Genomic DNA, 12,009 nt, shown 5'->3' with positions numbered 1-12,009 from the left:
GGGCACAGAAAGGTTAAGAAACTTGCTCAACGTTACCCAGTTAAGTAAGTTTTAAGGCTAGGATTTCAACTGCTTCTCATTAAGGCAGGAGTGCTTAGTCTTGCCTGTGCATCAGAATCACCAGGGAGCTTTTAAAAGCTCAGGGTCATACCCCAGGCCAAGAAAATAAGAATCGCTAGAGATGGGGCCCAGGTGTTAATTGGTGGGTTTTTAATCTTTCCACATGATTTCAGTGTGTAACCAAAGTTGAGAATCACTGCACTCCATCAAGCTCCAATTGAAAATTAAATATGAAAAGCATACATGTGAAACTTTCTTACAATATTTTTCCCCCCAAGGGTAGGAATGTGGGAGGGAATTGCTACAGGCCATACCATAGTTTAGCAAAGGTGAAGTTGGCTGAATTCACAGTTTTGCCTAATGCTCACCATGATTCCGATAGATCAGAAAAGTATTGCAGAATCCCTAACACCATCACTTCAAGGAACAAGTAAATTGAGGCACCAATGGCTTCCTTGTTTTATTATTGCTCTTAGACTGTCTTGCTTATATGCATTCAACTACAAGAATGAGAATCTGCCCAAACCCCTCAAACATGGGTCTGCATCAGGAATTAACTTCTAGTGCCCCTGAATTTGTGCTCCTACCAGGAGCAGTTCGGAAATCTTCCATTTCCCAACTGTGTAAATGCCAGCCCAACCCTGCTTATACTCCTGACCCCATCCCTGTGGAAACTGCCTTTTTTTGCACAAACCAAGAGAATAATAATATCTTACAAAGCCCCAGTACGTAGCTCATTCTCACCAGAACCTTATGAAAGAAACAGCACTGTTCTAAAAAAAATTAAGCCAAAACCCAGAAATATTAGAGGACCTGTCCAGAATCATACAGAAACTAAGTGGAAGTGATACAGGACTCAAATCAAGTCTTCAGTTTCCAAATCCACTGCTCTTTTTAGCACATCTGTGAACTTTGGAAGAATGGAATAAAGGACATTGGAGAGGAAGTGTAAAAGGAAGTCGTACCTCCCCTTTGGTTTTCACCGGGCACCTGAACTAAGGTCTTTCATTGTCTGTGGATCAGTTTACAACTACCCAGCTATCAGACTTCTTTTTTTTTCTGAATCCCCTGGATATAGTCCTTTTCAAATTACTCTATTTCAGAAAGCCAAAAGACCAAAGCTTTAACAGCAGCTCTTAGAATATAGACAAAACCACCTTCTTGGTTTTTCTCCCTCTCCTCCTGAAGACTCCATTGGAGCCCTCTGCTTCCCTAAGACACCTTCTGAGAAAATCTGTGTTCAGGAAATGCCTGGCCCAGGTGGGCAGATCCCAGGAGAGTCAAGAGAATTGAAATCTTCTTCAGATAGCTCTCCACATAACAGAGCCAGATCTGGATATGATGGGAGTTTAATAGGTTTGCTCATAATCAGCAGCCCTCGCTAATCAGTTCCAGCATTGTGTGAGTGGGGACCAGAAAGGTTGCTTTCCCAATTCTTTGCAGCCTGGGAGTAAGGAACCACCAGTAATTGACTCCAGCTTCCTAGAGGGTTGTGTCCTGGAGTATGAGAATCAACACTCACTTTCCCATAAGGGCCTTCTAGACAGCCTAGGCCAGTGAATGAGGTCCCTTGACCCTGATCCAATCCCAGACCTCAACTCTGACCCTCAGCAAGGTGTAGAGAGATCTCAGACGGGGTTTCTAAAAACAGGGTCTTAGCAGGCACTGAGCCACTGAGGAGTGGAGAGGAAAGGGTAGGGACCCAGGATGGCTCTGGATGCTTAGACAGATTGCCTAGCTTAGCTCAGCAAGGGCTTGAGTGTGTGTGGAAGGAAAGTGAAAGGAAGGAGAAAGAGGGAGAGGGAAGAGGGAAGGCCTTGTAGCTGATTACAGGGTAGAAGGTGGGGAGCAAACCTGACAGATCCCTTTTGCCTTTGATTCTAGGGATTGCTTTAAGACCAAAGGATGCTTTTTAGGTTTTTGTTTTTTGTTTTTTTTTTTTTAAAGAAGCCAAGTGTTTTAAATTTAAAACGTAAGCCTGTAAATATACTTTTCTAATTAAATTTTGAGTGTATTTTCCCCAGGTTAATTATGTGAATTATGTATTTACAGAGGAGAAAATTGGGGCCCCCTGAACTTGAACAGCTTGCTCTGGGTCACAGAGCTGGTCAGAGTGTAGTACTTTTTACACTTCACTGCAGTCTGTTTTGCCTTGACTGAGGCTCAGTAAAGGGGACAGTGGGACAGATCTGTAAGTGATCTAACTTGTCACTGGAGAAAATATAAATCAGTGGCCACAGAATTTCAGCCCTTCAGCCAAACTTCATCTGTCACATAATAAAAAAATAACTTGCCAAAGAAGGGTTTGAAAATCCAAACCAGACCCTTCTCCACTCCTCGAGGAGCCAGTTCCATTATACTGCACTGAAGCCAAGTGTTTCCAGCAAGCCTGATCAGCTGCGTTTTAGGGTTTGGTTGTTTGAGCTGTCATGATAAATGAAGCCTACTAGGTTAATGTAATCTGTTCTGCAGAAGTTTTGACTGATGCTGCCCAAGAGGAAGGAAGAAGGAGAAAGGGCTGTAAGGAGCCAGTGTCCCAGTGACCCGAGGTTCTACACAAGGGTGTGGGGTCCCAGCTGGTGGAGGAGCCACATTCAACACCTGCCTTCACACAGAACGCTGCCACTTGAGATGCAAAATCATTTGCATAGCCCCTGGCAGTTGAAATCTGGAACATTTGTCAGGGAGAGAATCAGCAGTCATGAAACCAAAGGCACTGGTCCAGGACATGTCAGAGGCTGAGGCATCAGGGTTTTCATTACTGCATGGCAACTATGAGAAAAGGCACAGGCCCTCGAGGGGCGCGATTATCCACGCCAGGACAACATCACTTGTTTCAGCCTCAGAACCTGTGATTTTTGCTGATGGTTCCAAATGTAAATGCCAAGAGAGAAAAAGTATACTTATTCCAGTCAATGGGTTATGTTAGAGATGTTAGAAGAAAGAATCGATCCAAAGTTTCCATCTGTAATTAAAAATGGAAAAAAAAAAAAAAGAATGAAAAGAAACTTAATGTAAGAGAATGTTCAGAGTTCTGAAAACCTCACCATGAGGCCGTCTAACATTTCTCTCCCGTGCCTCACCTCGGTGGATAGAGGTTACTAGAGTTTATTAGACACAGAAAAACACAGTTTAGAGGAGACTTCTTCATTGTGTAGCGATCCTGTCTTTAGGCTTGTTCACCAACCAGGAGAATTGTACTTTTCAATCCAGGACTCAGCCAGAACAACCTTCTCTCGCTCATTAGCTCAGCCAACTGAGTGCTTCCTGTGTTTCCACTGGAGGCTCAGAGATGATCAAGGCATAGTGTCTGCCCTCTGAAACCTCATGACCTCAAAGGAGAGATAAAGAAGGAAATCAGTACTTACAATACAATTTATAAGTACAATATGCTTATAATACAGCATTTGAAATTAAACAGACTTAGATTCAAATATCAGCTCTGCCATTTACTAGGAAGTGGCAGATTTGGGGCAAAATTTAACACCTCTCTCTCAATCTTCATTTTTCCCTTCATAAAACACTGACCTCATGGAGTTATTGTGAAGATCAAATGATATATTGTGTAGAAAGCCCTTAGCACATTCTTTGGAAAATGATAACCATTCAATAAATGTAGTCTCCTCATAGCATAGAGATCGAGGTGTTTATAAGGTGCAACAGGTCTAGAGAAAGGGGGTTGGGAGAACAGGGGAGAGGAAGGGATAATGTCAAGGAGGGCTCCCAGGACATAGGAGACATGGGCTTATATTTTGAGGAATAGGTTGAAGTCAGTAAGATGGGTGAAGGGAAAGGAAGACCATTTCAGGAGGGAGGAACAGAATCTGCCTCAGCACAGTCATGACAGAAAATAGGATGTTTGAGGGACTTAGTATGGTAATACCTTAATATGGCCAGAACAGAAGGATGGTTCCAGAAAGTGATGTTAGAGGATGAAGGGTAGTAAAAGGTAAGTAAAAGCTCATATACAGTGCCGTAGTTTACAGGGAAGGGAAGACAAGCTAAGGTGAAAAGCCTTCAAGAACTAAAATTTAGAATCAATACAAGGTGTCAGGTGAGTGTCCTGAATGATGTACAAGAATCCTGCACCTCTCTGGTGAGCTTGACGGAGAAAACCTTACATGATAACCACAATGCAACAAACTTAGAAATTAGAAAATAAACTTAGAAGTTAGAAAACAAGACAAACACCAAAACTTTCCACTTGGAAATTTTAAAACACACTTCTGTATAACTCTTAGATTAAAAATGAAATCAAAATAGTAAGACATATTATTTGGGAGAGAGCTACATGAGTACTGTTTACCAAAGCCTATGGGGTAAAACCAAAGTGACACTCAGGAAACTTTAGAGTTTTAAATGCATCTATCAGAAAACAAGAAATACTAAAACTAAATGAATTAAGCATTCAACTCAAGAAGCCAGGAAAAGAGAAAAAAATAAACCTAAAGAAAGTTAAAAGAATGAATTAGTTAAATTGAAAACAAAATAGAATTTTTAAAAAGTTAATAAAACCAAAAGCTGTATTTCTCTAAAAAGAAAAAAAAGATAAGCCTTTAGCAAATCAGATTTTTAAATGACAGAATATACAAAATAAAAAGCATTCAATTATAAATAAAAATGATAGGAGATTTCAGATTCTGAGAGAATGTCATTACAACTCTATTTCAATATGAATTGCAAAAATTTTACTTTTATAAAGAGTAAAAGGTCTTTACTAAATCTCGACTAAGCTCTTCACTAGGAAGATTAAATGCTATAGAAGAAAAATTAAAGGTAGCCAGAGATTTACCATCAGGCTCAGAGAGTTCTGCCAATGAATTCCAAGAAGCCATCAAGGAACAGATCATTACTACATAGAAACAGAAGGAAAATTTATCAACTCAGTCTATAAGGCTAGTTAACATTTATTACCAAACAGACAAAGGATGGCACAAAAAAGACATTTCTGTCACAAATTTTAAACTCAAAATAGGAGCAAATACAAAAGTATACGGAAATCTATGAATATAATGTACTATACTAGAGTAAGATAAAACCATATGGTCATCTCTTTAGAGAGGAAAAGTTTAAAGCATTTGATGAAATGCAACAACATTCCTGACTTAAAAAAATTAAAAACTGTGTAACTCTTAGAAAGCCAGGAGTAAAATGTATCCCCCATAATCTACAGTAAACTTCATAGTTGTGGTAAGCCATTAAGAATCATTTTCTTCGGGGCGCCTGGGTGGCTCAGTTGGCTAAGCGTCCGACTTCGGCTCAGGTCACGATCTCACAGCCTGTGAGTTCGAGCCCCGCGTCAGGCTCTGGGCTGATGGCTCAGAGCCTGGAGCCTGCTTCCGATTCTGTGTCTCCCTCTCTCTCTGCCCCTCCCCCGTTCATGCTCTGTCTCTCTCTGTCTCAAAAATAAATAAACGTTAAAAAAAAATTTTTTTTAAAAGAATCATTTTCTTCATGGTTAGGAATAAAACAAGAATACCTCCTACCACTACTGTTATTTAATACCATATTAGAGATATTAGCCAATACACTATGGCAAGAAAAAGAAATGAGAATTATAAACACTGGAAAAGAAGAAATAAATGAAACTACCATTATTTGTGGATGTAATTGTCTATCCAAAATAGAAAAACAAATCCGTGATAAAAACTATTTGAATTGATAAGAGTTTAGGAAATTGGAATATATTCAGTGTACTGAAATCAATAATTTTTTTCTAAGCACCAGCAGGGATATATTAGAAAAGATAATGAAAAAGAAGCATAGAATACTATTAAGCAAAGAAGTAAGTTAAAGAAGTAAAGGATACTGTGTTTAAGGATTCATCTAACAAGATCCACATGAAGAAAAACATGAAAAGTTTAAAAGTAATTTAAGTTCATTGTTTAAAAATTCAAATACGGAAAGTATAAAGAAGAAAGTGAGAATTACCTCACTACTCAGAAGAAAGCTCTGTTAAAATCTGGAGCTCTATCCTTCCAAACCATACCAGTACTTAAAAACTATGTCTTGTCTTACTGAAAATATATATGCTGGGGCGCCTGGCTGGCTCAGTTGGTTGAACATCCCGCTTGTGATTTCAGCTCAGGTCATGATCTCACAGTGTGTGATTTCAAGCCCTGCATCAGGCTCTTCGCTGACAGCACAGAGCCTGCTTGGGATTCTCTATCTCTCTCTCTCTCTGTCTCTCCACACACCTCTCCCACTCACACTTTCTCTTTCTCTTTCAAAAATAAATAGACATTAAAAAATATATATGCTATATAAGGATATATGTATATATACATACATACATACATACATGCTATATTAAGGGGAAAAGGCAAAGCTGTTTAAAAAAATTTTTTTAATGTTTATTTATTTTTGATAGAACACAAGGTGGGGAGGAGAAGAGGGAGAGGGAGACACAGAATCTGAAGCAGGCTCCAGGCTCTGAGGTGTCAGCACAGAGCCTGACACAGGGCTCGAACCCACAGACCATGAGGTCTTGACCTGAGCTGAAGTCAGTCACCCAACTGCCACCTGGGCGCCCCAAGGCAAAGCTGGTTTCAAAAGCATATCTAAAGCTGTGGTGAGAAAGTAAGTGGAGGTTAGAAAACAGACTCATCAGGAACGAGCAGAAGTTGAAAATGAGATTTCTGAGTGAGTAGAAACATACTGGCAAAAGAGTCCTCAGTTGGGGGGGAGGATTACACCACCATCATGTTATGTCAACTGATCAGACAGATTTAGCCCCAGCCGGGAAGCGATGCCCCTGGAAAGAGCTCTAATAGTCTTGGTTTCAGTCCATCCTCCCTGCTCCACTGTCTACTTAACCTCCCTCACCACCTTATTTTAGAACCAGAGCAAAACAAGCCAACAGAAAGACAGGGGAGTAGTTTCGCTGAATATGCCTCAGATGTGGGGCCAGAGAATGCTGTAACGGAACCTCTTATTCTTCTGCTCCCCCAGACCGCCCAGGTTTGCTGAATGTGAAGCCCATTGAGGACATACAAGACAACCTGCTGCAAGCCTTGGAGCTCCAGCTCAAGCTAAACCACCCGGAGTCCTCCCAGCTCTTTGCCAAGCTGCTGCAGAAAATGACAGACCTCAGACAGATTGTAACAGAACATGTGCAGCTATTGCAAGTAATAAAGAAAACAGAGACAGACATGAGTCTCCACCCGCTCCTACAAGAAATTTACAAGGACTTGTATTAGCAGAGAAGTCCAAATTCACTGACCACATTTTCCTTCTTCCAGTTGCACTATTATTTTGAGGGAAAATCTGACACCTAAAAAATTTACTGTGAAAAAGCATTTTAAAAAAGAAAAGGTTTTAGAATAATAGATCTATTTTATGCATATTGTTTATAAAGATACATTTACAATTTACTTTTAATATTAAAAATTACCGCATTATGAAATTGCTGGTTGTATTTGAAGACTGAGTCTTATGCGTTCCCTCCCCTCCCCCCACCACCAGGCTCATTTCCTTTTATTTCCTTCCCCTTCCTTCCTTCCCTCCTCCCTCCCCCCTTTCCATCCCTCTTCTTTCCTACACATTTGTCAAAATGGGAGTGGAACTGCGGACTGACTTTCATTCTCAGTAAATTAATTTTTTCTTCACTTCGCTCTTCTGAACCCTCCATCTGCCTTAACACCCACAACTAAGAAAGGCAGGGAAGCCTCAGGACAAAAACTTCTCAGAGCATGTGTTTCTTACCCTGCATGTGCGAGTCTGGGTCGTATCCCTTAGGCCTACCAAGGATCAAGTCTTCTTCCACAACCCCAACCAAGACTTTCAGTCACCAAGAGCAGCCTACGGGCAGGGTTCCACGGCATACATGGTATACCCGGGGGCAAATGCTAACTGCTGGGAGATGTGGGTAACAGGTGTTTTAAAATTTGGCACCTGCCAAAAAAGAACTTAGAGTTGAACTAAGGAGAAAAGATTAATCTTTCTTAAAAACAGATTATAATGCTCGGTATAATCATGGACCAATAAATGGCTCAGACTCTATGTACTGTGAGAGTTCAAACGAAGTAAGGATGGATGAAGATTGGAATAGTTAAATGTGACTCTAAATTTATTGAAGTGGGCTTCAGAGGATGTGTTGGATTTGGGATAGGTAGAGAGTAGGAGAAAAGATATTCCAGGAAAGCAAAACAGCAGGAACAACAAGAAGAGGAACCAAAACCAACCGTGAATGAGGGAGAAGAGCCACGTTCCAGTTCTGATGTACACAGACCAGTTTTGCTATAATTATTCCTACTGTCCTCCTTGGGACCACCATGCCCAGAGATCTCTTACTTTTCTAACCTGAAAGTCTAATTATCTGTATCATTTAGGTGATGCAGGCCTCCCCAGCATGCAGATTATATGTTCCCTAAAAGGAGGGACCTTCTTGGCACATTAATAGATTCGATGATTGAAGCCACCAAATTCAGTGACTTTGAATCAATACAGTGACTTTGAAGATGCCTTCAAAGAGAGATCTCTCGAGGTCTTTCTCCTCCAGGATGGTTATATCTACTGACCTAAATTACTTCCCTGCTGCTTCTCCCTTAGTTTACCTTTCCTTATGGCGCTAATACTTAGGAGGATGTAACTTTACATTTGAGGCTTTTAAGGCCAGAATATCAGGAAAGACATTTTCATCCTTTACCCAAAAATAAACACCTCCAAAGAGTCAGGTTACAGAAGGGAGTCCTGTCTGCAGCCCTAGAAATGTAAGATCCCTAATTCTTTCGGAGCAATGATTTCTGAGCTCAAACCTTTAGATACAACCACCACATTTTGGGAGGAATGAAGAGACTGAAGTCATTGTCAAAGTGTTACCAAAACACTGGGAAGGAAAGTAACAAACTCAGTGCGTCACATGGCTATTGTTCCCTTGATGCCAAACATCAGGATATTCTCAAACATCTCCATGACTAACCAGAGGCTTCACTACTGTTCCATGTGGAGAGTTTATCATCAGGCAGATCTTAAAAAAAAAAAAAAAAAAAAGTTGTGAGCAGTAGACAAGGTGAGGATTCCACCTCAGAGGAGATCCCTTCTTTACAAGTTTTCTTAAACAAAAAGTCTTTCAGCACGCTGCCTGCTCTCTGTTCCCACCAGCCTTGTGCAGCCGGTCCAAACCCTTTCCACAATCTCAGAGTTGTGGCTGCCAATGTGGGGAGTAAGGGGGACGCTCTCAGCTCTTTGGCACTGATGGTTAGCATTAAATAGCTTTTAAACCCTGGCAGCTTGTAAGTTCCCATCTCTCTTACTTCTTCCCTGTGGTTTGGACTATCATTTGCTAAATATTTTACGACACATCTTATACAGCCTCCAAAACTCCTGCTCCTTTCTTCGGTCTTCTGTTCCCCCCAGGATGATTCACAATTTAATCAACAGATGTATCATCAGTTATTCGTAGTACTTTCTCCGGACATAAACACACTTAGGGATTTGTGTTAATAAAAATAGGAAGAAAAGTAACTTCGGCCAAGAGTCCAAAAAAGGAGGGGGGAGATTTTCAAGGCTCCCATGAGAGCCTACACCCAGCACCGCCCTTGAATTTGGCCTGGCTCCCCTCTAGCTCCCTGCTGCCTATGGAGCACTGGAACAGCAGGGTACCCATGGGAAAGACCATATCTACCCAACCCATCTAACCACCATCGAAAACTGGGCTGATCTGAGTTTCTGACTTCTTTTTTTTTTAATCGGGGAGAGGAGCAAGAGAATGGGGGTCTTCAGTAGGAACTCAAAGAGTCGGGAGTCACTAGCTGATGCCACAGTGCAAATTCTGATTGATAACCTAGGGGACAGAAACCAGGGAGACAGCCACACCAGTGCCACTGAAGAAAAAAGGGATGGCAGGGAATTAGGCTTCTGTGGTACGCCTACTTACTTGCTACTGGATTCCAGTGACTTTTCCTCATGTCCCTAGAGGCTAACGAAGGCAAGCTCTTTTTATGGGCAAGCCCAACTTGCTAGATATCTATTACTAACTCTGTAGTGCTGATATAGTGGGCCAAGGGTGAGAGGGGTTGGAAATTGGCCCCCAGATACCTATTCCCTTAGAAATACCCACTGGGAAGCAGGGGTGGAGGCCTCTAAACAAAGCCAATCTCATTTCTAAATCCCAAAAGAACCAAAATTCATTGCCAGTAGGATCATCCCCATTGCTTTCTTGTTCCTCTTTCCCACCCACTCATTGGAACAGTTTGGGGCTATGAGACAGAGACAGACCAAGATGCCTGTTCTTCACTAGGTAGCCACCTCCCTATTTTCCTGTCTCCTCACCACATCCTGGTTCCTGGCCCTGGCTCCTGTTGTCTCCGTTCACATTATTAGCACTGTTATTATCTGTGTATCCCCAACCCTCACCATGTGATTGTGCATGGTTGGCCCACCATTCTAATGATTGAAATGAAAAAAAAAACAAACAAAAAAACCAGCAGGATCTTAGTATTAAGACTGCCAGATGTCATCTGATCCCACTTCATTCAATAATATGTACTCAGTTCATATCCCACTCACCATGCCACCCTGTGAAGATGACTGTGACCAGGCCCTGCCCTTAAGGGGGTCATAGTCTGTTGACAAAGTCAGACACACAATTACAACTCAGCCAAAGGGATGGATTGCCTAGAGGTGTGAAAAAGGGTTCACAGGGGATGTGGGTAGACTCAGAAGTGTAAAAGCATATCATGTGTTCAGAAAACAAGAAATTAGGTGTGACTACCAGAGCTGAGGTAGTGAGAAGTGAATGTGGCCGAATCAGCATCAAACTGTAACAAGCCTCACCCTTCGTGGTAAAGAGCTACCTTGGGCTGTTTTTGTAACCAACTGGGATCCAGTGGATGGTGCTAACCAGAAGAGGGACATGATCAGCTTTGCATGTTGAAAAGTCAGCTCTCTAAAGATCAAGTCCCCTCTAGCATGCTTCCAACAGCTGTCCAACCCTGAAGGGATGGGGACCTCTCTCCCTTCTAAGTCCTTTGGTGATTTCCATCTGGTAGGCCCAGCTCTGCCCCTGGGGTCACACATACCACAAGCTTATTCCTGCACCCTAGGGGTTCTGACTCACTGCATCCTCTTCAATCAGGTTACAATCTTTTGGCCCAATTGTTTGAACCAAATCCTAGGAGCCGGAGCCTCACGTCCCCCCTAACCCACAATGTCCCTCTGCCTTGATGGCAAGGTCACTTCTACCTCCATGTAACAAAACTTACACACCCTACACACATTTCCAGGCAAGCCCTGCATTTGTCATAAAATTCTAGAAAATTAGAACTCAAAGGAGCTAACCCACTCAAATGACAGATGAGACGTTAAGTAATATGCCCAAGGCCCTAGGCGTCTACTACGATTAATTTATTCAAAGGTGTTATATTTCACACTTTCTCTTACCAACCCTGACATGCCCACTGGTGGAATCAACAGTTTAACAAGAGAATCTCAAAGTGCATGACAAACTTGAAGCTGGTGCAAGTATCTGCACTAGAGAGCAAGGAGAAAGAATATGCTATAAAGATTTTGGATTATTGCGATGATCAAAAGATTATTATGTGAGTCACTTAGGACTGCGTCTGCCACAAAGTATGTGGACCTGTTACAGAAGACAGTATCTTAATTTGAACTTTAGAGATAGACAAGATTGGGTTAAAATTCTAACTTTACCACTACTTGTCCTATAACCATATGACTTTGGTCAGTCTCTTACCTCTTTATGCTGTAATTACCCTCATATGGAAAATAGGACAATAATACCCATCTTACAGGTAATCATGAGAATTAAATGTAATAGTGGCTGTAAAACACTTCACACAGTTCCTTGGCACATCTTAACCAGTCAGTCTGTGTTGGCTACAGATAACATTACGGTCATTATTATTATTAAAGGGCCCTTCATTCAGGGCGTCTTGAGTGGCTCAGTCGGTGGACCATCCAATTCTTGATTTCGGCTCAGGTCGTGAT

At 41.6% G+C, this 12,009-nt stretch overlaps 1 protein-coding gene across 5 annotated transcripts in view; it reads left to right on the top strand.

The window, feature by feature from the left end:
• Positions 1-7,465, top strand: part of PPARG (peroxisome proliferator activated receptor gamma) — a 137,335-nt gene extending 129,870 nt beyond the window's left edge. For all 5 annotated transcript variants that reach the window (XM_040491940.1, XM_040491942.1, XM_040491941.1 and 2 more), the window contains one exon: positions 7,012-7,465. In XM_040491940.1, the coding sequence (XP_040347874.1) occupies positions 7,012-7,259 (248 nt within the window). In that variant the 3' untranslated portion in view covers positions 7,260-7,465. The remainder of the gene's footprint in view (positions 1-7,011) is intronic.
• The last annotated feature ends 4,544 nt before the right edge of the window (positions 7,466-12,009 follow it).

Source organism: Herpailurus yagouaroundi, unplaced genomic scaffold (assembly GCF_014898765.1).
Source record: "Herpailurus yagouaroundi ecotype Mexico unplaced genomic scaffold, PumYag 183, whole genome shotgun sequence".
Taxonomy (NCBI): domain Eukaryota; kingdom Metazoa; phylum Chordata; class Mammalia; order Carnivora; family Felidae; genus Herpailurus; species Herpailurus yagouaroundi.
The sequence above is the reverse complement of the archived record's forward strand: the minus strand, read 5'-3'. Positions and strand labels throughout refer to the sequence as shown.